Source organism: Scatophagus argus, chromosome 12 (assembly GCF_020382885.2).
Source record: "Scatophagus argus isolate fScaArg1 chromosome 12, fScaArg1.pri, whole genome shotgun sequence".
Lineage (NCBI taxonomy): Eukaryota > Metazoa > Chordata > Actinopteri > Scatophagidae > Scatophagus > Scatophagus argus.
In genome coordinates, this window is record NC_058504.1 from 15,717,538 (window position 1) to 15,743,559 (window position 26,022).

The window sequence follows — 26,022 nt, forward strand, 5'->3', positions numbered from 1 at the left end:
AATTCATATCTCACTTCAATTTAGACCTAAAGAAATCCCTGATTGTCTTACAGGACGTGACCTTTTTCTGAATTTACATTTCACATTAGCCACAAGGATGCTTAAGAATATTTACCATTCTTGTGTGACATTAAGCTCTAAGGATGCAATGTGATGTATGTTGTGCAAATGTTTAAGTCCTGTGGGAAAAATTTCAGGGTTTCATGAATAAAAATGATTTGACTTGACTAATGTCCATCCCACGCAGGATGCATACAAAATGCTCTTAAACAGTTGCTCAACAGTCACAAGACACATGAGGTGGAGAAAGTATTCAGATCCTTTATTTAAGTGAACTATCAATAGTAAAAATATAAGTAAGAGTAAAAATACTCCATTACAAGTAAAAGTATTGCAATAACAATTATTTTTATTGCAATACTAAATAATAATTTAAGTAAAAGTACAAAACTATTACTTGCACAATTTACTTGAAGCACTCAGTGCAGGTTTACATTTATATAACATTAGATTTTTATTACTAATACATTAAGCAGCATTTTACTGTTGCGGATTCTGTTTGATATCAGGCTGCATGGTTACTTTGATTACTGAAAAATCTTCTTGATTCACTAATTGTTTGCTCCGTCATACATCCTTCTTTTCTTTTGGCTGTAATTTATGACTTGGAGCAGGGCAGCAAATGCTCGCATTTGAGAAGCTGGATCAAGAAATGTTTTGCATATTTGTGTGAAAAATGCCTGCTGTAATTTTGTAGATCAAATAATAGATTATTATGAAATAAAAAGCCGGATATTTGTTTTTGTTCTGTACCAATAGGATTTTTTTTTCACTCACTGAAATAAAAAAAAAACAGCAAGCCATGCTCAACTGCACGTACACACACACACACACACACCATACCAGCATGTAATAGTGAGTGTTTCGTGGACTGGAATCACTAGGTCGTCTGTGGAGTAGTCAAGGATGGGTGGAGTCATAGAAAAGCCAATCACCAGACCTGAGGGAGCAAACATGGCAACTGCATTAGCTTCATGTTATACAGGCCACTCAGGACGCAGAGGTTTTGACAGAGTAGCTGGTGGGCTGTCGAATCTCTGCAACACATCAGGAATCTGAAATCCAACACGACAGCCACTCAGACAGCACATTGTTCATTACATTTACAAGCTGTAAGGCAATCTATAGCATTGAGAAAGACCCAGCCAAGGAAATCATGGCCCACTCATGAGGCAATGCTGCTTGGAGCTGCCTGCTTCATCCTCTGAAAGGGCCACAAAGACCATTTTCCCTTGATTCATTACTAATACATTCACTTCACTGACTTGTGCTTGGTTAATATGGCTGGTCAAGAATGTCATTACCATCCCAGAGGCCCCTCAGGGTGCTATTAACGCTTAGTCAGACTCCACACCTACAGTCTGTCATATATAAAATTGTCACCATGACTTATGCTGCACCTGGATACCATTAGAGATGAAAACACACACAGAGAGCGATAACACAGAAAGAGAGGTTTGCATTCATGAGAGCAAATGATGCCCATTTTTTACACCAGACCGGAGTTTGAAAAGGCATTTGATACGTGTACAGTATTTATGAAGGCATTTTTGCAGCACAGCGAACTGAGCATGCTGTTCAAGTACAAACAGAACAGAAACTCAAGCACCGCATTCAGTGCTTCTCATGTTTTGAATCAATATTCTCTCTTCATGGGGCCAGACAGTGTGTTCAACAGAGCAGCATATCTTTATTTTTAGATCCCTGACTCGCATATCTATAAGCATGTGTAACGCAGACAACAGGCTAAACAACAGAGAAAAAAAAAACTAGAAAAGTCGCAGAAAAGCAAGTCAGTTATTGACCCGCCGCTCGTCAAAACCCAAAGCGCCAGACAGCTGTTATTCTTGTACACAAACCTCATTCCTTCATCATATCCTGCTGCCCAGGGAGCACAACAGAGCACGGTTATACTTATGTAAATATTTTATTAATCTTGTTTACCATAAAAACTAATCCCAGTGGAAGGAGATTGATCAGCCTGGGTTCCTTCCAAAACTGCAAACAGTCAAAAACTCAAATTTTCTCCTTGCCTTGGGTGATCATCCTCGAATACCGTAAAGTGAAAATATGAAATATGTATAAGTGAAATATGTCTTTGCTCTTATAGAATCGAAGTAAGCAGGAGGTGAATTTTCACCAGTGCTAATTTTGCACATGCGTGACAGTACCTTAGGGCTAGAGGAGATCATAGTCGGTCACGCACAAGCAGATCAACATTGGCATATATTCGCCTTCCTTTCACAATTCTATGAGAACAAAGTCGTGGAAAAAAACATTTGCTTTTGATGGCGAAGCAAATTCGCATCCTGACTTTGAGTGGAGTTTAACTTTGGTGAACTTTGACCTGTGAAGAGCACACTCACAACCAGTGCCCAAGATGTTTGTGTAGTTGACTTCTCAAAAGAGCACACTGATTTCCTTGTGTGTTGCACCCGGCGCTGCCCACATTCAGCACCAGCAGGGCTTGGCCATTTGTCTGCATTGACCTGTCAACAGTCCAGTTGTATTGTATGCAATGCACAGAGCGGCATGGAATAGAAATGCTATCATCTTGTGCTGCTACATCAATTTTGTCTGTCTATTGTGAGTCTGACATTGCAACGGGAATGCAAAACTATAATGGCAGAGTGCTCTGAGAGTGCTATTTATCTTTACATCTATTTCTTCTTTATTACAGCTGCAGCTGTAGCTGTAACGCTTACTTTCTTTCACATTACTGATATATTGATTCACAATTCAAATATCCTTGTTCACATCTGCTGGAGATCAGCTAAGACAACAAAACCACCAAGCAATCTGTCTCCACAAAACAACACTTGTATGAATGTGAACTAGGACATATAACATTGCCATGCTGACAGAAAACAAAGACATTACGCGGCTGAAGTGGGAAGTGGTGGCAGTTCATGAATCATTCCCAGCTTGGCTCCCAGCAGGGTATTCCTTCCCTGCTCTGTCAGAGATCTATAACTCTGCCCCAGAGGAGATGCAAAGTTTTCCTCATACATTGTCTCAGCTCAGATGAGAACCTGCCACCAACTCCAGTCCCATCACCACCCTTCTGCAACACTACACAAATTTGTTCACTTTTCCTCACACCTGAAATATTGTGAATCCAAACAGTAGGATGTGTCAGAGACACATACACAAGAGCCAATACGGGCCCCCAACCTCAAGGATACAGACAGAGGGAAAGTGTGACAGGAAATTCCCTTCGTGATAGCTCACGCCTTTACTATTTTAAGAACAGTAATTTTCTTTCATACACTCTAGAAAAAACAAGAAAGATTGCCTTCTTGAGTCCTCAGATGAGTGCTGGACCTCCCACACCGTCCAATGAAGATTTCAGTCCCTCCTGTGTCCACTAGGGACAGCAGGATGTTTACGTCCAGCTATAGATTGTGAGCACATGTTAAAGCCTATGAGTTGCATTCCATTCAACTGACAAACTTGGCATCTGAGAATCTGAAATAAAATTCACTTTTCTTGACAGCATTAAATCTGCACTCATCTCATGTTTTTATATTAGCAACAGATTAAATGACTATGGGAACGCGGAAATGTTAATTTGGTTAATGAAAACTAAGACATGAGGAAATGTATGCTTTGTTTTCTTTGATGAGACAAGACAAGTTATTGGACATTTGCATCAAGTTGTGATATATGCAGAAATGCCATTTAAGGCAATTTAAATGGAAGGTATTTTGTATTGTTTCTTAGCTCTAATGCCTAGGCATAGCCAAAAACTATGATGGACAAACATGACTGAAATGTGACTAAAACTAAAAAGCATTTCTGTCTAAACAGCAAGACTAAATCTAAAATACAACAGCTGCCAAAACTAACGCTGGCACTGCCATATCCAACGAGAATTACCACTTCACTCAACAGTTCATTTCAGCTCTATGGCGCTTTTAAGCTTCTTTCACCTCAATTGTTCTGTCTTTCTGGCACAACTTTATTGTTTTGATTCAGACTTCATTGCTCTCTTCAGTTTGCAGTGTTAAAAGCTCTGGTAAACCCACTGTAAAAAAAAAAAAAAACCTGCCCAGTGCCAAGCAGCAAAGCATATACTGGCTAAAGAAATGGATATTTCCCTCAAAGGTGGAGATCAACATAAAGCTAAAGCAGAGTGAATATTACACTTGCACTGGATAGACAGAAATACATCTGCAAATAAATGATGTTGAAATAAATTATTGCTGCTTTAAATGAGGTATGTCACAATAGTGTAGAAAAGGTTATTTGTACAGATATTTAAAACAACAATGACATGTTATACTGACATCAGTCTCTTAAGAATAATGATCTCTGAAAGGTCAGGGTGGGTGGTTGGGAGTACAAATCATGAGCCTTTGACACCGAGGTCAGCCTTCTGCATTGTGTTCCCTACCAGCAATCATTGTGGTTTCTTTTTAAACATATCTTTACTAAGTTGTTTTAACAGTATAAACAGGTGGAAGATCGGAAAACTGTTCTATGCAAAATATAATGGCAAAAGTAATACACATCTACATCTCAACATTAAGGACGACATGAATTGTAAATAAAGATCTCACATGCAGTTCTGGCTGAGGAGTATTGACATGTTTTTTTTTTCTTTCAGAGAGGTGTGCAGAATGAGTAATGAGCTAAATCCCAGCTGAGTCTCGATGACGGATGCCTCCCTTACAATCAGTTAAGAGATCGCACAGTGACAGACAGGATGCAAATTATAAATCTTTTGAAATGTCACCACTGACCGGCCTGCATTGAAAGACTAGGCATAAAGATGTTTGAGGTGTATTTGGGGGGGAAACCTGAAAGGGATGTATTGTCTATAAAGGGAGGATTTCATCTTTGGCTATGTGAAATGTTCCAAAATAGACTGACGTGTCTATCACAGCACAGCAGAAGTATCTCACACAAGGGGGCAAAGAAGGCAGCTACACCCACACAGAGTCAAGCTAAAAGCTCCTTGAAGTCAAGCAAAACATTTAACAGATCACTCAAACTGATGCAATTCATAACAAATATGCTGCTGTACTGTGAGCTTTGCACTTCTGACACCATCTATTTACAGGGTGAATTTGAGCCACTATCACTAAGTGGGCCTCTTATAACCGCTAAAGGAGGTACTGCAACGGCATAACTTGCAAAGTCATAACTTAATGTGTGCTGGATTACACAAGACTAGAGTGCTGTTTGGACACTTCAGATTGATGAATGGTAGAAAGTGGGCATTTCTTACTGTAGGTGACTCTCGCACATGATACTCCAAGAGCTGCTAATTCTTTCCCCTGGTGTTTCACAGCCAAAAAAAAAAAAAAAAAAAATGTGTCAGATAAAAAATATCTTCCATATGAATATGCTGTGTAAAACCGTGCCGTGAGACACCAGATCAGGAGGCCTGTCATCCTGTTAGTTATACAAGTGGCTTGAAGTCATACATAATCCCATTAGTAATTGTTTACATTCTGTCAAACATAATTAAGAGCACATGGCTCCAATGTGCTGCTATAAGGAGCAAACGGCAAAGAAAACTAAGCACATCAATTTGTACAAATTCATGGCTGATAGCATATCTTGTCATGACAATAAACACATTTTCCTGGCAAGTTGTGTTTCATGACAGATGGTTATGGCCATTATCACTCAGTTAGTTCATTTATTTTAATGTGAATTAAACAGTGAAGTGAAATAAAGGTGTCCATATACTGAACAAGCCCTGCTCCCAAACAGCACTTTCAGTCGGTGGACGGTCAACAGTCAACAGCTGTGTAGGTGGGCAGTGAGTATGCAGTGCTGCAGCTGTGAGCGCTGGTTAAAGGAGACTGTTCACAAGGCTGCTAATAAGAAAGTGACTGGCACAACAGTGAGAGTAAACTGCAGCTGAGACTGAATTAAATGTTTCAGGTCAGTCTGGAATTCAAACTTTTACCTTTCAAAGCCCACTGCCTGCCTTTTGTTGTCAGTGGGAAAGGTTATAATCGCCATTTCTTCCACGAATGAATCTGCAGTATGCACAGGCATTTACTGGCTTCAGCTCCAGTCTGCTGTGATTTAAATGTGGCATGCAAAAAAATTTTTCAGCGCACTTCAGGATGAAGTTCAGTTGGTGTTGAGTTTGAAAAAGCGACTGAAGTAGAGGATATAAAAAGCAACCATCATAACATTGTTGCTGTCAGTACTGCACATGTGCAACTCTCCGCAGAGATGGGAAGGAAACAGAACTCTCTAAAAAGCTGGTATTTGACCCATGGGGCATATACGTGCTAACTTTAGTGTAAAAATAACTTTGTTTTCTTTCATTCATATCATTCTGGGGTTTTTTTTGTTGGTGTTTTTTTTTTTAGAAATTAACCTTGAGTAAATGACAAAAGGACAAAAATAAAAGCAGGGCATAGTTTATGCTGTGCATTGTAAAGAATCAGATTTTTTTGGTCTTTTTTATGTAAAAAATAAAAATCAGTAATGTATGAGATGTACTGTATTTAACTGGTTAATGGTGGAACAAAACATGAAAAAATCAAATTGTCAGGATCCATTATTCCAACCTTTGTTGCAGACTTTTTTGTAGATGGTAAAAACATCTGTCAGATCAACATTTATCTATTCAAAATGATTGCTTGGTCTGAGAACTAAAATGGATGATTGGCTCGTTGACAACCACCTTACAAAGCAGGGGGCAGAGAGCCAAAAAAATATTTGAGCTTGGTTCCCTTCTTTTCCCATGCATTCCAGCTGGTGGTGCAGAGATAAGCAGAAGCTTTGGGTGATTAGCTTCAACCAACAACAAGAAACAAATTTTAACTTACAAAGATAAAACATGACGCAACGTTTCCCAAGCTGATTTATGCCTTCTGTTATCGTATGATTACACAGGGCATAAACCTGCAAGTTAAGATGTGCAAAATCCTTCAGACAGATAAACAATCCATTAACAGTGTCTGACAGTAAAACATTAATCTTAGCCAATTGTCTAGGCTTCCAACACTGGAAATGATAATGACTCCAGCAACTTTAGAAATTTTGTGATTACATTTATAATAACAGACAGTTTGATCACTGGAGAGTGTCAAAATAATTCAGTAATTACTGAAAATTAAAATATATATATATTGGCAGTGAATTGAGCTGTTTCACAGCTCATTGAACTTGTCCTTGTAAAAACTTGACATTGCGAAATGTGATTTCTCTGAAAACTCATTCTCACTGTGGGAGTAATGTGTATACCCTGCACCAGTTCCAACTGGCTCTGCCAGGCAAACAAGAAGGTTTGAGTGATATTTGTTTAAAACAGCCATGAAGAAGAAGAAGAAGAAAAAGAAGAAGGAGAGGCTTTATTTGTCACGCAGAATCATACTAAGTTCAACGCAGTGAAACTTAGCATTTTAACCCATTCCTGAGGAGCAGTGACCAGAGAAATAACTTAATATGTATGATTTGATGGTACTGATACTGAAGCAGCCAGAGGAAATTAACACGAATTAACAGGAAAAGAGAAGAACTGATAAATGCTAGCTAGAATATAAGTCAGATAAGAATGAGCAGTGAGAACAGTTTGATTAGTCTTGCTCTGAAACATGCCAACCATGTGACAGTGATCATACAGAGATAGTCAAACTGGACACATTTGTCTGCACAGCTGGTGTTTCACATTTTCTGTGCTGCGTGCCTCTATCATGATGGAAGCGCCAGATGCACATGTGAGCTAAATGCCACAAGTCAGAACATGTCAGGGGAAACTGTGCCTGTTCGTGTCATCTTCATATACCTGGTTGACAGGGAAGAGAGATGTTTCACTGGTTACTTGTCAATTGAAATGTACAAAAAGTGTGCCTGAACCTGCTGCATTTACATGTTTTGCAACAATTTAGTGAGATAGAATATGACAAAAACATAAGAAAAAAGATAACACTGAAAAAAATGTTCCTCACAGTCTGCATACTGTCAGTTCAGGAGGCCAAGTGGTTGAAGATGCATACCACAAGAATGCAATGCCTCAGGCAGGGGACAAGGACACAAAAGTTTGGGAAACAAGCTTATTTTCTCTCTTACTGATAGTAGGTGCTGGCTGTAGCTGCTTTCTCTCTGCTCCTGGGGTTTCTAACAAGCAGTAGAGTCACATAAATCAAACAAAATTGCTTTTCAAATCACTGGTTCCCTTGCTTGCTGCCCCACTGATGACCAGCGTGTGTGAACAGACAGTGTATGACTTTTTAAAACAACACCACTCCAATGCGGCATTATCTTTCTCTGTAAACAAGAGTCAGGAAGAAGTGAATATTTCCAAATGAAAGTAGCTCTGCAGAGATTTAAATGCATGTGCATATGTATATTCATCTTATCTAAGCTGAGCTTTCTTCCTTGCTCGTGCTGAAACTGCACATCCCAGCCCATAGAGGACACCTGCTGACTAAAGATAAATCATAAGCACACACAAGAAGCCTCGCTGCCATAAGGCACTCTAAGCCAGTTAAAAATGTAAAGCTTCTCTGACAAGCAGGCAGATACAAGGCAGGCAGGAATTGTGAGTGTCACAGGTACGCATGAAGACGACAGCTCCTCTCTCCAAGGATACAACAAAGTACGCACACAGGCTTGTGTGAAAGGCGACACAATGTTCTTCATTGCGAGCAAATTTCCTGTTTTCTTTATCATGTTCTCGCTTCTTCCACTTCCCTTTTTCATGGACGGTGATGGAGATGTTGTCGTTAGCGTTGTTCACGCTCCTCTGTGGTTTTGTCTCTGATCAGTCACATGACAGGAAGAGGAAAAGAGGAACGTTGTCTAAACAAATAAAGCTTCTCTCATAACATTGGTTTGGCACAAAGGATGCAACATGGGAGACCTTCTAAAACACAGATGTAGTTTTTCCACAGATATTAGTAATTGTAATTGGGCAATTATGCTGTTGTTTTGTGGTTTTCCATTGAACAATTGGGTAAAATACTTGGGAAGGCATTATTTTTCCTACGCAGCTTTAATTTCCGTTCAGTGCACAGTCCTATTAAATGAAATCACACAGGGTTAAATACGCTTGAATTAGACAGCAAGTATAGCTGAATTGCACTCTTTTGTGTAGGTCTTTGGGGGTAAAGAGAACATGTCAGTGACAGTACAGCTACTGTTACTTCAGTGACACAGTATCTGGCAAAGGGCCAAGGCTAAGGCACTCTGAAATAGCCCTGTAAGTCCAGCGGGGGACAGGAGGCCACGCAGGCCATGGAGCAGACTTGCTTTCTGGATGTGGAGTCAGCCAGGCTCAGGCTACAACATACTCCCTGTGTCTCTCTCTCTCTCTCACTCTCTGAAAGAAATAAGGTCCACTTCCTCTGTCATCTGGACACAAGGCCAGGCCAAAGCCAGGCGACGGACTGACTGGCAGCCCAGCTTTGATTTCATTGTTACTATGGAGAAGGATGACATCCACTACGTCCTGCCGGAGGAGGGGTGTGAAATAAAGGATGCGGCGACAAGCCATCTGGGCCAGTTTCCTATGTTTTAAACCTGTGTCCCTGACTAAATCTTCCTGTACCTGCCTCAGAGGCACACCGGACAACTCAAGCGCTTCCTCTGCGGCAATTCATTTTTTGCATGTCATCATTTTTATCACTGAGAAATGGTTTCCCCTGCTGAGAAATGAACCAAACATATTCTGATAAAAGGTTTGGCCTGGCTCTGACATACTACTGGGAAACATGTAAAACATCTTTCTGAATACAGGCAAGCGTAAAGGATTAGCACAATCCATGCCTGCTGTGATGGCTCCTATAACTCATGCTGCGACTATTTAGAGGCCAAACTTTGAGGAGCCCCTCTTCTGGGTTTTTTTTTTACACAATTACTGGAGATTCAGGTCAGAAACAAGTCGCCGTCATGTCAAACGAGCTAAATCAGTGCAGCATCTCAAGCTGCGGCAGAAAACGAGGGCAAAGTAGGGAGTGCCGGGTCGATGCTGAATGTCTTCAGGGAGGGGAACTGACAATTTCCTCAGGCTGTGCCAACAGACTCTTTCTCATGAACCTCAAGCGACCTCCAATGACAAGTCAACAGGTCCGAGCGACCAATGAAATGCTACACGAACGTCCGAGCCACAACGCTATGCTTACACAGCTGCCCTAGAGTGAGGAGCAATTTGAACATAATAGCGACGATGTTGAACTGATAAGAGCTCTAGATGATGCTTGTTTCTAAGCAACATAAGCGCTTTGGAGTAGTGTAATATCTGTGTAACAGTCGCTGTGTGACAGGATGCAGTTTCTGCCTTCAGAGCATGTGAAGAGTGACCAACCAATAAAGGCAATAGATGGCACAAAACGATTCGTCCACAGTGCCTGTCAGCACTGCTTACAATAAACTTTTCACTGGTTGTTACAGTTGCTGAATTCCATGTGATTATTATCACGTCACTTTTTCGGGAAATGAATTACATTCAAAATGTGAGTATGGAGAGGTGGAGAGAGATTCTGTAGCAATAACTGTACCAAAGCGTACAAAAAGAACAATTACACAATTAAACCAGATTCATCTGAAATGTTGATATCAGGTTAATAACCTGATATCAATATTTCATTTTTTAATAACACAGTTACTGTCAAAGTGGTATATCGTATTATATATGCATTCATAAGTTGTAAATGTGAATTTCACCCCCTAATTATTGAGCTAAACTGCATAGCAGCCTGAGTGATATTTTTTTGGTCTCAATAAACAGCAGTAGTGTTATATAATTTACTTCATCGTCCAGGTAAAAAGCACTTATATGCGTAATTGTGAAAGAAGAAAGAAAGAAAAAAAATAGGTTAAACTTCCTCCACATGACAATTACTCCAAGCGTGAGCGAGCATTTTAAGAGTACTAAGAAAGATGTACATTGCTGGCACAAACCAGGAGCCTACTGTGGCTAACATCTCCTCTGCACAGTAGGGATACTGAGAACGACCACAAAAGAATGATGTTGAAATTACATCTTTGAAAAGTTTTATTGTGCGGCTTGGTCTTTTACAGGTAGTTCAGACTTTGACTTTGACAACAGTCCTATTGATTCAGAAAGTTGTTAAGTGCCACGATGAAGGGGCAGTAATTGTTCTCCTAATTGCCCTTTCTTGTGGGTCAAGCGATAAGAAGAGCTTTCAGAGAGCTTTGCAGGGCGAAAGAGCTGCTCGTCAGACGGTTGACCAGCTTCAGAGACCCTTTCCCCCCTACACCTTTCGGAAATTGGAATTGGGAGTGTGTGTGTGTGTGTGTGTGTGTGTGTGTGTGTGGGAGGGTGAGCCAATTTCTGTACCTTTTCCCATTGGACATCCACCCAGGAGTGGATTTGAAAATGCTCAACTTTATCCCCGCATTTAAATAATTTCTCTTCTGTCTATGATGTCCTACTTTTCAGCCTGACTTCAGGTGTGAAACCGCTTTTAAATTTCCGGTTGGACCCCACATGGAATGAACGGGGTTTTTACTGGAATTAACCCAGCCAAAGAGTCTACAGCTGTGCTACAGTAAAGGTTTGGCTATCTAATGTGCTCACAGTGATGATCCATGCATGTTAGTGTAAGGCTGGTATAACCATGTTCACCATCTTAGTCTTGCCACTTAGCGGGCTAGTATTTGCTCATTAGCACTAGTCCAGCAGAGTCTGATGCACACAGCAATGAAGTTTTGTCCAGCCACAGAATGCTGTTTAAAATTTCACAGCAATCTGTCTTATTGGGCTACTTCAGACCAAAGTGGTGGAGCAACCAACAGAGCAACATTGGTATTCATAGATCAATTAAGCTAGCATATCTAAAAACTGGGCACAAAAAAAAAAAAAACACGGAGGGAAATATGAAAACAAAAATACCACAGATGGTTTCCATCAACTATCTAACACCAACTTAAGCACATATTTGGCTTTTGCTGCAGATTCCTGGTGTTGAAAGAGCTTATCTCTCAGCTCTAGTCAAATTTGGGGTGTTGGTGCCTTAGCATGATGAGAAAGTGAGTGACCAGACATATAAATGCCCAAGGGGCCTCACTTCTCCATGCCAGTGGTGAGTGAGGCACCCGACTCCCTATTTATTTAGACTTTACTGCACAGAGCTTCCCACATGAAGCAACAAGAGCATTCCTCTCTCATCTGAGCTGTTCTCCAGCTGATAGAACAAGATATATATGAACAGACACAGAGGGTCTGCTCCTTGGAGTCCTGAGATTCAATCCTGAGATCAGCGTTGAGAATAGGGGGATATTGTTGGCTAAAACAACTCAGCCTCTATAAGTGGACGACTAGAATAATACCGAGCATTGAGAGTCAGATTTCTGGGATGATCTGATCAGGCAGAGGTATGCGTACAGAAAACACCCAGCTAAAAGCAACATCAACACTATGCACCCAAGACACGGAATAAGCCAAAGATCATTCAGCTCTAGAGCTCAGCTTTGGAAAAATTATTCATTGCTTGCATATGGTGCTCATTTGACCGAGAAGGTTTCAATAGCCAATTATACCAACAAAAATAAGGAAATTAAGAGGAGATGAATCAATCAGTGAGTCACAATTCATTTCACTGGTAGCAATGTTGCACCAAGACACATTTTTTAAAAAAAAAATAAGGCTGAATTTCTGCATCTGTAAAAAAAAACATGTATTACACATGTTTTGGAACTACCGTAATTCAAACCAGAGAAAAAGCGTGACAGGGAGATGGTAGAAAATGTCCCAGGGTTAACTTGAAGCTCTATAAATGCAGCTGCTGCGTAAATGATCTCCTCTCCCCGCAAAATGACAATGACTTCTGTGCTGGCAGGTCTACAAACCACTCTCCTTCAATTTCTCACTGTGATCATGATAATGTGAAGCCAGTGCTTTCATCATGCTTGCATCAGCCTCCAGCTCAGAAGTGTCTCTTTAAAGTCACACATTTGTATTTGATTTTAAGAAATTCTAAGAAAACTCTTCAAAGGACAAATCTGAGGTAAGGGATTTATAATATGAGCACTTAAATCTTTTAAAACAAGACTTTTATAAATGCCAAAGCTATTCAATGACATAGTTTTAAACTGGAAACATAGAGAAAAGATAAATTGCTTGATTTTAGGTCATTTCTTTCTATCTTGGAGCCTTTTCATACTCTGCATTCATGAGGAGGAAAAACAAAGACTGAAAAAATAAAAAACCTTTTACATGAATTCTAGTATTTTATTAAAAGAAAAACATTTAATGATGATACTGAAATTTCAAGTTTATCGGTATCTGAAGTGGTGGGCAAAAGGCTGCGGTACTGAGCCAGAACACAGGCTCTTTCTGTCACATATCGATCCTTAATGTGGCACTCAGACTCACAGGAACATACTGTGAGGCTGCAATTGAAAAATGTGCGTGCGTGATATGAAACCAGCGTCTCTTGCCTCCTACATATTGTGCTTCTACTGAGCATCACCTAGGAAAGTGTATGGTTGAACTAACGGAGCTGCAAATAGCCTAAGACTTCCAACAGATGACACCATGCGTGCATTAATAGGCACATCAGGTTAGTGTGATGACAGAAACATCAGACAGAGCTTTACAATTCCAAGATACACATTGTGGTTAAATAGGAAACCGTTCTGTGAATTTTCTCTTTGCTTTGAATACTGTAAAAGTTTGAAAAGAGAGTGAAAAAAAACAAACAGAAATACAGCCAAATGAAAAGATGTGAAAATAGAAGAGAGTGACCCCAGGCTCGACTTTCACCAAACATCATTTGTCACAAATTATAAAAATGTACCATTACGGAGAATAAACGATGTTTACTCAGGTCAATGATTCTGCTGAAAGTAATTTTGTGATTCCATCAGTCATCGTTATTTTCTCCTAAAAAAAAAAAAGTTCATCTGTTGTTCATCTGTTCCTACAAATGTGCATGGCCCACCCAGCAAAGGAGTGACAGCCATCCCTCCAGTTATGATTCGGATAACCATATGGCGACTGCCCCTCACAAAAGTATTCCCTGTTCTTTATGAACAGCTGCTCAGCGGCAATCAGTGATGAACAACTCAAACGTACACTGGGAAAAAATTGCAGACTACCTCAGCCACACTCCCAGATAACACTGTCAATCAGCGAGCCCTGTTTCGAGTAGCTGATATCAAACAACGTGCTTCAGATCTGTCGGCCTCTGCTCTCAGTGAATTCCATTGTGAATTTTCTAGACACACAGGTGAATAAAACGCATACGCAGGTGACATTCTGTCACCTTCCACTTGCTTTACGAAAATAAGATGACATGAATGGACCACGCAGGGCGATTTGAAGGGATCTGACCCCCCCCCCCACATGTCAGTGTCCAGTCTAGCTCAGTCAGCTCTCCTCCCTGTCTGCCTCTGCAAAATGTGACCTACACACATTAACAGAGCTGTGTGATTCAGACTCTTCTGAGCAGAATATGTTTGTTTGTTTCATCCCATGAGTTAAGCATCACTTATTAACAGATGCATCTTTGTCAAACACAACAAGCATGCCTCCCCCTAGTGCCTATCTGCATGACTTAGAAACTCCCGCCAGGTTTTCTTACTAATTCAGTCCCATATCGAGAGGCATCAGAGGCGAACTTTCAGTCATGTATTGAAAAACCTAAACAAAAATCGTGTGCACTGCGCAAACAGCTGGGCTTCCAAACGTGTAAGGATTTTTTGACTGAATATGATGCATCAGCTTTAAAATAACGTAGCAACATCCGTTCACAGCAAATCAAACAGAGCACACAGAAAAGCTTGTTCAGGATCTACCTGGCTTCAGCACAGGACCCCAGTTTAACGTGAATACAACTTTGAGCCCCTTAAAATAAAACTTTAATCAAACTCTGACCATTTATTTGCTGGAAGTAAACAGTTGTAAAAAGTTGTGCGCTCTAAACTTTTCTCTCTCTCTGAGTCACCATGAGTCTCCTCACCTGAGGCATATGCTATTCCAATCCAAGTCCGACAGAAAAACGTAAAATCTGTCTTCATCTCCAGATCTCCGGTCCAGAAGTGCAGAAGCCTGAGCGGTGATTCTTTTACTTTTTTTTTTTGTTGTTTTTTTCTTTTTAAATCGATTTTTAATGCGGGTGTAGAGGTGATTTGAATGATTGTCCGTAGACGGGAGAGAAAAAAAAACCACTCAGGTGAACCTCGGCCAATCGATGCCTGATCAGTACTCAGCACAGAGGAGGACAAAGCCGAAATGCTGAGGGAAAAGGAGGAGGTGAAAAAAACGTTGTGTTTTTCCAAGTTTTGTCAAAAGGATGCACAAGGCACTGAATGGGATTTACAATGATTTCCTTTTCCTCAGCTCGTGACTGGAACGCATGCACACCCATCCATCCAGATCATAAAACAAGCTGAATTGGAAGGGGTGTGTGTTAGCGGGGTGAGGTGTGTGTGTGTGTGTGTGTGTCGGGGGGGTGGGTGGGTGGTCTCCCCCTAACATCCATGACAAATTTCCTTCCTTAGGGATCCCATTCGTTTCATTTGCTGCTTTGATAAGCTACAGTAACCTAATCACGCTGTAGACAATGCATCTTATTGCATTGTGTGATCAATTTTTAATTTTTCTTTATTTAATTTACTTTATTAATCCCAAGCTGGGAAATTACTTCTCTGCATTTAACCCATCACTGATTGAAACACACACACATGCAACATGCAACATGCAGTGAAACACACAGCAGCAGTGGGCTGCATCAAGCGCCTGGCAGCATATTGGGGGATAAGTGCCTTGCTCAAGGGCACATCAGACGGCTAATGGGCACCATATGAAGAACACTTTTAACAGTGATCCAGCTGTGGATTTCCATTGGCTGCTTTGGTGCAAAACTATTTCATGCTGATTTTAATTTCATAGGTTTTTCAATGCATTTAAATCCCTTCTGACATCCAAAAAGTTCAGCAGGTAATCCTAATACCATCAGAAATTCTTATAAAGCCACCGCAGGAATACAACAGCGTTACAAAAGGAGTGACACATACCACACTGAGAAAAGATATACACAGACTCAGGAGGAATGTTACATGATATTTTCTTCTTTGGTCAGCTGTGTTTAATCTACAAAACAATACGATAAGTCCTGACACCATAATGTTAATGCATTTTCATCTGTTCAGGTCAAACGTCGGCCATTAATTTGAGGTAGAGAAAGTTATCTATTGCGCCTATGAACACAAAATCCCCAAGACGTCCAACAAACTAAAGCTGAGCAGAGATGCCTCGGGAGACACTCACTATTAAAAGTCTGTAATTATTCTTCCAGAAGGTCAGATGTAAAGATGCCTCCGATGAAACTAAAGTGTTCAGCGAGAGTTCTTCCAACCTTGTCCAAGTCCTGTTAACCCCGTCCTCCCACACATCCATCCTCCTCAGGGAGTCCTCAGAGTGTAAATGAAAATCATGTACTAAGAGTACAACATGCCCATAGTGAACTGCTATCAGCCCGGTTTTATTTTACAGGGAGCGATTCTGAAAATTGAAAACCCATGTACCATATACACTCAGATATAAAAAGTCAAAAGGTGCAAGAGGTATGCACTTGGATGATCAAGCGCACACCCACACGCACACACACACACACACACACATGCATATATAGAGTTTTGGGTGCAGCTGTAAGTTTAATTCATTAATTGTCTGATGTAGCAGTCCAGTTCAATCCCTTACGGAGCCTCAGAAGAACTAACATGCCCATTCAAGCCAATACAATTAATCCCAGACAGGTCTGTTTTCCAGGAACATGAGTGTGCTGTAAAATCAATGGCATGCTGTATCTGTACTTGGATATCCATTACAACAATAATAACACTAGTTGACTCAAGACTCCCTCTTCACTGTTGAACACCAGTCCACCCATCAGCCAACAGCAGCTGTTGAATTGATATATGAGAAAAAAAATCTATTTTCTCTCAATGTGTTGATGTTATTCTCAATGATTTCTGAGCCACGGAGAAACCAGACAAGAGTGTGTGGAATAACAGGGAGTCAAAAGATCATTCCGTGTTATTGTGGGCGTGCGTTTCCCCCCAGATCCCTTACGGCAATCCACCTCTTTGACCTTAAAACACAATGTTGTGATTGAATGGTTGTAATTAAAATGTTCTCCAGGTTTCAGCCCCACAGCGAAGTCAGCTTCAGAGGAAAATAAACACACTAAATCGTGCTGATAGTTTAACAAAGCCATGCCCAGGGAGTACCAAATCTCATTATGAATATAAAACAGATAATGTCATAAAAACACTTGAGAGGCCAATAAAATAATAAACTGCACACATAAGCATTCAGACAAGCCATTAAGACAACAGTGATAACAAACAATAGCCCTCATGCAGGATAGCATGATCGCCCCTGCTGTGTCAGATGAAAAGGTTTCGGTTTGTAATCCTGCTGGCTCCAGAGAGACAACTGAGGATTCAAGGACCCGTCCTTGAAGTGCCAGCACTCCATCCAGGCCCATCCTCAGGTCAGGAAACACATTACAGATCCACAGCTAATATCATAGGAAGGATGTGGGGCATGCATGCAAGCGGCTCACTCTCTCTCACTGAAGCCCATGCCCATGGGCCTGTGCACTGCGCTGCACTCTGCCAAGCTACTTTGAAGTAGCTCCCACTGTTCAAGAGCTTTTTGTCTCGATTTGATTAAAGTAACGAAAACTATTCCATGCTCACCGACAGGCAGAAGGAGCAGTGCTGCTGCGTGCTTACATGTAAATTATTTACTAACGAATTAGCCAGGAAACTAATGCATTGAGCGAAATGCAGCCAGTCGATGGAACTTCCTCTGTGATGCAGAACTCTTGCAGCTCAAAGCAAATGGTGCCAGAAGTGCTTTGACTGTGTCTTTTGGCGGGGAGGGGGGGCCGTAAACACAACAGTGATGTATCAACACCTTTAAAAGATGATGTAGTTAATGTGTAAGTAGACATTGAGCAGGTAGAACACAAAAACAATAGTATTTTTGTCCACCGGTCCAATGCTCATTCCCCTTTTAGCTCTTTTGGTCTCCACCTTCTCCCGAAGGAAATATGTGGCTCTTCAGCTGTCTCCAACTTTGTCTGCTGTCTGGGGCTGGGCATTTAGATGGCAGTGGGGTTTTTTTGTTTTGTTTTTCCTGCAAACGTGACTGCTGTTGAAGAGTTCAGGAGAAGAGATCAGGCTTGTAGTACTCGAGTCTGAGTCCAGGACCGGGACTCGAGTCCAACTTGTGCCCTCATTTGTCACTTGACTCGGAGTTGAGCACAGTTGACTTGGACTAGGACTCGGACTTGTGCATTAACTGCATTCAGACTCGTAAATCGGAAACAGGTATTCAGATTTTAATTTTATTGCCTAAAAATAAATATATATCTATAATAATATCTATATTAAGCTCAATATTATATAATAATTATACAATAATATATTTGGATTGGACTTGACTTGGACCTGACTGGGATCAGTAGTGGACTCAACTTGGACTCGACTTGGAATTTTCTTTAATGACTCACTGGGAACTCGAAACTGGACTCGGACTCAAAGTTTGGTGCCTTGACTACAACACTGTAGTTGATCTCTTCGATCAAGTTGTGGGACAGAAAACCAAAACAGTTAGCCGAAAGATGACAAAACACACTGCTCAGGGGAACTGTGGAGTCGATTCTCCTTGCACAGTATATTCTGTCTTTTTTCCAACTGCTTTCATTTTGAGTGCCTCTCATCAGACTACTGCCAACACTTTAATCATAACAACAAGGAAAACAAATCTTATAGTATAATTTCATATCACTTTTCAATCAAGAGGGACAAATAGTGGCTTCCCAGAGAGGACACGGGATCCAAAAAGAGCCACATGCATTTAGAGGCTCTCTTCATAATCTTTTCATATTCATGTACAGTGGAGATTCTCTTCAATTTAGGAGATTCAATTGATTTCAGCATGCATCTATAGGTCACAGACAGTGACTTGTGTGTTATCTGTGTGTGGTCAACGCACCCATTTCATGCAGCTGCAGTGCAGGAAATGAATGGGGTCCCCCTCTGGTGCAGTTCATTGTGCCACCTTTCCAATCTGCAAAGGAGGAAGCAGGAACCTGCTTTAGCATGCCCCCAGGGCCCATCGAGCTGACCAGAGGCATCCCCACTGTCACTCTGTTTATCTGACCTTTCACCTGGTAGGAGGAAACAGGACATCAGTGCTCTTGTGTTTGCAAAGATAACCGAAGAGCCCGCCCGTTCTTTGCTCTGTAAGCGTCCGACATGGCTTATGTATTCATAACTGTCCATAGCTGCGGTGAGCCACTTTGATGATGCTTAATAACATCCTTGATTATTTCAAGTGAGGTCATAGGAGTGTGTGGTGTCACAGCTGCAGAAAAGGATCAAAGACGATGTTTATTAAAGGAAGAAAAAGTGATTTGGTTTATTATTTGCATCAGCATGTTTTACAGTAAATGTTTGGGCCTTAATCAGGATGACAAGGACTTGTGTTTAACATGCAATGACAGAAACACAAAATATACCACAAAGAACTACATTTTAGTCATTTCCTTGAAGGATACAACAAAGGAGCATTTTGTCACATTAAGTGTTCAAATTTAGGCAGATGTAATGTATATAAAGGGACGTAAAATAGTCAAAAATCATCAGGAGCTGCTAGAAATCAAAACAACACATCTGAATTAAAAATGCAAAAATGTTTAATTTCATGTATAAATCATGAAGAGCATTTTGATTACATATAAAATCTCAGCGTAAAGTGCACATTTTATACAAACTGAATGAGCTCAGTGATTAAAAAACCCTTTCACAAGCAAGCCTAATGATAGTCTGAGAGATAATTATTCAGATTATCATTTGAAAGGTCAGCTGTCTCCATCTACAGTATTTAAGATTTTTGATTGAACACTATGTCTTCATATTGTAAATAATAAATAATAATATACAATTTGATGCATCTAAGCTTAAGTTTAACAACCAAGCCAAAATGAATGAATATTTGTTTTTAATGTGTTTCTGCTTTTAAGGTTCATTTCACATTCAAAAATAAAATCATCTGGCCATATATGATCGTTAAAGCATCATCAAATCAAAGTCAGAAGTGTTAAATTCATACTGCTAAAAATAGCAGCACTGTCTTCTAGCAGGTGAGTGATAAGCCATTGGTCATTAAGTGAACAGAAGGCTCTTACATACTGAAACCCTTTCACTGATTGCGCCCATGTTAGCCAGAGAGAGCGACACAAGGGTAGTGGAGGAGTTTGATCAGCTGAGGTTTCTGACTGCGGTCGCTAATGCACGGGCTGAAGAAGGGGAACACCTTGTCCCTCGGCCCGTTGTTGAATGAGTACAGCAGACGCATATCACTGGCGTTGTAGAAGGACACTCTCCTCTCCTCAAAGTCTAAAAATACCCCGATCCTCTGAGGGGAAGACCTGAGCTGCAGCCTCGTCCAGGGCTGTGTGCCAGCAGAGTACTCATTACCATTGCGCAAACGCAGTGTCCAGTAGCCGGTTTCAGGGCTCAGCTTGATCCGAGCGTGCCTGTTGATGGTCTCAGAGGCCACGCCCAGGTCCCATTTGGGTTTGGAGCCCACTTCCACCTCCCAGTAGTGTCGGCCTGACTGGAAGCCCTGGGCAGCCAAGATGTTGACACACTGGAGAAAACGTCTCTGGTGGTTTACATAGGGGAATACAGCGTCGCATTCAACTGCCATGGTTTTGTCTCTGGAGACGTGGATGCTTGGGTGCGCTGTGTCGACGTCGAATGTTAATGGGGAAGGGCCTTTGGGGTGAAACAATTCATTGAAATAGTGATAATATTTTCTGTATTAAGACTCAACAGTGTGTCACATTTTAAATTGAAAATATATCTTATCAGTGGAACAGTGGTACCATTACTGTCGTTCTTTTAGCACTTAAATATCTTTATATAATACTCTATAATTTTTCCATAATTACTCCTCTTGCTGAGACAGAACCAATTTTCAGCTCAAGCCCTTTTGTGGGTATTCAAGCACACCAGAGGGAAAAATTACCTGGCCTCAAAGACTTGAACATCTTTCTCCATGTGATATACTGTAATGGGGCCGTATATTTGCTGCTGAAAGCGTCTATATCAAACTCTGGGGAAATATCCACCCGTACACATGGTCTGTTGAAAATAAAAAAAAAAAGCAAACACACCCTTAGGGTGATTTATTCCAAGCACAAATGGCACTAAATGGAAATGTAGATATCAAATAAAGAAAAGAACACTTGCCTTATCTGTGGGAGCTAGAGAGAAGGAAATGAAGGAAGAATGACATAAATCAACTTTTATTTTCAAATCGATGCAAAACAAGTCAAACAAGATGACACTCAGGGTTTAATTTCACTTCAGATTTGGTCTATACATACTCATCTTGGTGGCTACTTTGAGCTGAGATCTTACCTCAGTCAATACGACGTTCTCTGTGGCAGCTTTAGCCTGATGTAGCTCTCTCATATTATCCTCCAGCTCCCTTATAGCCAGCTCGACGGCCTCCAGGTGGCGCTGGACCTTCTCCAGCTCCTCCTCCTGCTCTCTTCTTAGCTGCTCCAGCAGGCAGGCCTCCTCATTGTGCAGGATCTGAAAGAGAGCTTGGAATTCCCCTTTGACACGAGCCTGCAGATCTGCTCCGACTTTCTGTGGCAGGAAAAAACGACTGATGTTACAGGTGGAGGACATAATGCAGCACGTTGCTTTCTGTGTTTTATCACATTTTTCATTGACCAGGAAAGTGGAGGAGTGGAGCGTTGACTCAAGTATCTTGTTCCACTGAAGCTCCACATATCTCCTGCTGGAAGACACATCTCCAAAGAAGCAGGGAAGGATTTTCTGTTGATCATCTCAGCACAGCACGCACAACTAACCTCACGCTCTTATCTTTCATCTGTCACACACACATTAAGTGCCTGTTTGTTTCTGTTGGTTTTGCCTGTGCAGTTTGCCACATGGTAACGAAAAAATTGCAAAATTGTAATGCACAATCATTTTCATCTAAGTGTAAGACTGTACAGGATTAAGGATGTCCTATGCAAAGCTGATACACAATTAAGTCAGAGCTTAGAAAGGCATTTATGTCCTCAAGCAGACAACCATTATGTTTTACATATCAAAGCATAAACAGTCACTTACCACATCTGCAAACACCACTAAATATGCACCGTGATATACAGCACACAGCCATTAGGGAGGGACATGTGCATTCTTATCTGTTAAGTGCTGCTATCCCTTCAGCTCCCCACAGGAGTGTACCTTTATGGTGTCCATCTTGTCTTTGTCTCTGCGAATACTGTTGATGAAATCCTCCTTCCTCAGGCGGTGGCTCTCCAGAGTCTCTTTCAGTTGTTTCTATACAGCAGTATGCAAATCAAATCAGTGTGGACACAAACAACTACAAAAAGAGAGACCTTGCAGAGAATGAAGGAACTCTTAAACAACTGTCAATGGGCCTATTAATGAGCGAGCAGAAAAACAGTGATGCAATAAATATGTCTAGCTCAAAAGATTCTGTTTTTGATAACACTGTCAACTCCATGTTATGTTCTGCTACTGCTGATTCATTTGTACAGGGTGCACATCCAACCAAGTGAGCTAGAGTTACACCTCAAGAAATAGCTTAACTTTTTAGTAAGTACACTTTGCCGTTTTGTTGAAGTCTTGTCATGACCACAAAGTTGCCAAGTGCCTCGCAGAAAGTGAGTGCGCCCAGCCAAGTAACAATCCTACACATAAAGCCCCTTAAAACTGCCATTCGTTGATTTTACACTTCAGCTTTTGTACAGAATAAACAAGCAAGTTATCAAGTGGTACACAGTAATTTTTTTTTTTTTACCTTTCAACAGAGCCAGACCCATTTCACCTATTTCCACTTTTAATGCTTAGCTAAGACAACCAGCTCCTTAGCCTTATATCCACTAGATAGAGATATCAATCTGCTCAACTTTGAATAAACCCATTCTTTTAGAAACAACCATTACATTAAACAAACACATTTCTAACACAGCATATATAGGACTGCAATAGATAGGATTTATTAAAGGAATTTAGGCTAGTACTGTTTTCTTGTTTTTGTTTTTTTTTTTAATTCTGGCAGTCATTTGTCAGTTGGCTCTCCCACTGCAGTTAAGTCACATTCACTGTCATACAAAGTAATATAAAAAGGAGTGGAGAGTGAACTTTGCCCTGAGCAATTCAAGTGAGTTGTGTTCAGGGTGGAACTACAGTGAAATTAACACAGATGTGGACTGAAACATAGAACAGAATTGTATTCAACCACACACTTCATAATACTTTCCAGGTGACCAAGAGTAAAGGCATGGAAGGCAGCCAAGCACGATCATGAAGTGCAGGCATTAACTCACCTCGATGTTCTTGATGTAAGTGTCCGAGGTGGTGGCCCTGACCTTCTCCACCATGGCTGTCACAAGGTAGTTAGTCTGAAACTGTTTGGAGGTGAACTCCTTGCGACACTGTGGGCAGCTTACAGGGCCCTGAGTTCCCCTCCAGTACCGGGAGATGCAGGGTTTGCAGAAGTGGTGCATGCAGGCCAACATGACCGGCTCCCGGAACAGATCGCAGCATATGGCACAGGTCAGGTCCTCCCTCAGGCTGCCTTTGGAAGATGTGGCAACAGCAGCAGCAGCAGCCATGGTGAATATGTCCACGCTGAGGAACTGAAAGCAGAAGCCTGGATGTAGAGACACACAGAGAGAGATTAAACACTCCCTTTCGAAAGACAGTTAACAGGGCGAAGGATCTCAACTGAGCCAGCTGAAATGAAATAAATTTCACATTACATAGCAACAAATGACTCTTGTATGTCACATTTTACTAGTTATTCATTAACTAAATCCGAATCTAGCAAAGAGGGTTGTGCACCTCAAACATTAAGTCCTAAACTAATGACAAATCAGTGTAAAAAAAAAAACTGTCCACTTGCACCAATTAATATACTAAGGACCTGCTTTAAATGTTACCAGTTCAAGTGTAAATGCTAATCGGGGCGAGGAGAAATCAGCTGATACATCACGGGACTCTAAAGGCTTACTTATGATTTTATGGTCAAAGGGACGTTTGGTCAGTTGTTTTGTTTGGTGTCTGCCCAGCCATGAAGCCCGCTAGCGGTTAGCGACGTGCAGCAACCAGGAAATGGACAGTTTAAGCAACACAGAGCAAAACAAAGAAACCATGACAAAGTGACTATAAACATATTTTAGTTACAATTTTGGTGTACCTACTTTGTCTGTTCTTCGGAAAATGGGAAGCAAAATATCTCAAAGTACGGATCCCCCCACTGCTGTTTAGGAACAAGACGTACACGCTTACTGCGCATGTGCCAACTACATAGGCACCTTTGATTGGTCCAAGTGTTTCACAGTTTATTTCTTATTCTTGGTGTTTCGCAGTAAGCAGCAGCAGGATGTGAATTTTGTGCAGTCGCTTGCATTTTTTTTCCATTTTCAGTTCTTTTATTTTCTGTTTCAATTAAGCGTGCTGCGCTGAAGACTACTGTGAACAAAAACTACATTTCTCTTCTGCACATTTGCGAAACGAGACACTTCATTGTGTTTTGTCCCAAGCAGAGCAGAGGAAGGTATTTCAGGCACACTGAGTCCAAACAAACAACTTTTTGATCAATTAATTTAACTGGTCAGTTGCATTTTGTAAATTTCACTCTTTTACATGATAGTAGTTTGCCTTACATCCACTATCTGCCTTGTGTGCACGGTAAATTGTAAATGTGGAATACAAAGTCCTTTGCATGTTTGCAACCTCCAAATTCCCAGAAACAATACCGAGGCCATGACCTTGGTGTCCTCAGTCCTCAACTCTGCTCACAAGGAATGTAGCTGTTAAAAGTATGTTTAGCAGGGCACTTATTTTTCTGACTCTAGGGCCACATAGATAGGATAGGATCAGACCCTGGTGAGTTTTGGTTTCCTAGACACATTGGCCTTGTCCTAGAACAAAAGAAAAGTACACCATGGGTGTAAATGGTGCATCCCACACAAATACTTACTGCAGGAATCCAATTTAGAGACTTCTTAGACTGTCCATCCATTAAAATCAATATTTTGAATCACTGAAGAATTAAAGGCTGTTATCTGGGTTAGGCTGCAGTCTACATCTGTCAAGTTCAACCTGTGCGAGAAACACCAAGAGCCAAAGAACAAAGGAGGAGGTATGGATGGGATTCCTCAGCTTGTTTGTTCTCCACTCCCACATTCATTAATTTGCACAGTCTTCACACAGACAGATGGATGGACTGAGAGAGAGAGATACAGGATGAGAAACCCTAGAAGTGTGTGCACCATGGTGGGTTTTGTAGCTGTGCAACATAAGCATATCTGATCATGTCATGGCCAGGGCTCTCAAAGGAACCACACACAAACAGCAATCAGATGGAGAACAGTAGACCATCAATCTAGGATCCACGGCATGTGGAGGGGAGTCAGGTGTAGCTCACTAATTAATAAGGTGTGCATGTAGATCGATATGAGCACAGGTAAAGTTTGAAGCTGCAGGAAAACCAGTGGTTCAACTTAAAGAACAGTGCAGAGCACAAAAATCTTCTTCCGCACTGTAAAATCCCCCAGGCTTTGCTGGAGATAAGAAAGCACAGAAATCCTTCATCAGTGATGCATGGAACCCAGTCTGATTCACCCCTGACTGCCGAGTGACCCAGTGCACACAGAGACAGCGCGCCGGCTCTCATAATTGAAAGAATAAATTGAGACAGAGAGGCAGTCTGCCCCAATCAATAAGGGTAATCTCTGGTGCTGAGTCAATCAGTACCCCAATTATTGCATCACCAAATAAAATCCCCACCAAGAGAATCTCACAATCTCATACACTGTTATTCCCTGAACAATAAATCTAAACTGGGATGGCGAAAGGCGATTCTTAATGGCTCCAGGGAAATGAAAACAGGGCTCAAGGGAGACACGAACTCCTGATCTGTTATCAAAACCACAAAATATTTTT

General features: G+C 41.1%; 2 protein-coding genes across 2 annotated transcripts in view; both read right to left on the minus strand.

Moving 5' to 3' along the window:
• Positions 1-15,365, minus strand: part of flt4 (fms related receptor tyrosine kinase 4) — a 40,727-nt gene extending 25,362 nt beyond the window's left edge. Inside the window, exons 1-2 of the mRNA XM_046405558.1 lie at positions 14,961-15,365; positions 904-1,000 (exon numbers count right to left, since the gene is read on the minus strand). Coding sequence (XP_046261514.1) covers positions 904-1,000; positions 14,961-15,018 — 155 coding nt within the window. The 5' untranslated portion in view covers positions 15,019-15,365. The remainder of the gene's footprint in view (positions 1-903; positions 1,001-14,960) is intronic.
• Positions 15,366-19,410: 4,045 nt separating this feature from the next.
• On the minus strand, positions 19,411-24,420 carry trim105 (tripartite motif containing 105). The gene is made up of 7 exons (XM_046406768.1): positions 24,276-24,420; positions 23,400-23,725; positions 22,291-22,386; positions 21,445-21,678; positions 21,274-21,287; positions 21,050-21,165; positions 19,411-20,796 (listed from the first exon to the last, which is right to left on the minus strand). Exons 2-7 carry the CDS (start codon positions 23,685-23,687, stop codon positions 20,237-20,239), a joined length of 1,308 nt encoding a protein of 435 aa, XP_046262724.1. The 5' UTR covers positions 23,688-23,725; positions 24,276-24,420; the 3' UTR covers positions 19,411-20,236.
• Positions 24,421-26,022: the final 1,602 nt, after the last annotated feature.

What these genes read in the sequence shown, in the direction of transcription:
- trim105 (XM_046406768.1), bottom strand. Translation starts at nt 23,687, where the DNA reads ATGGCTGCTGCTGCTGCTGTTGCCACATCTTCCAAAGGCAGCCTGAGG. An exon ending in CTTACATCAAGAACATCGAG is followed by an intron (nt 22,387 to 23,399) that starts GTGAGTTAATGC and finishes ACTGCTGTATAG; the next exon opens with AAACAACTGAAAGAGACTCT. An exon ending in ACAAGATGGACACCATAAAG is followed by an intron (nt 21,679 to 22,290) that starts GTACACTCCTGT and finishes TTCCTGCCACAG; the next exon opens with AAAGTCGGAGCAGATCTGCA.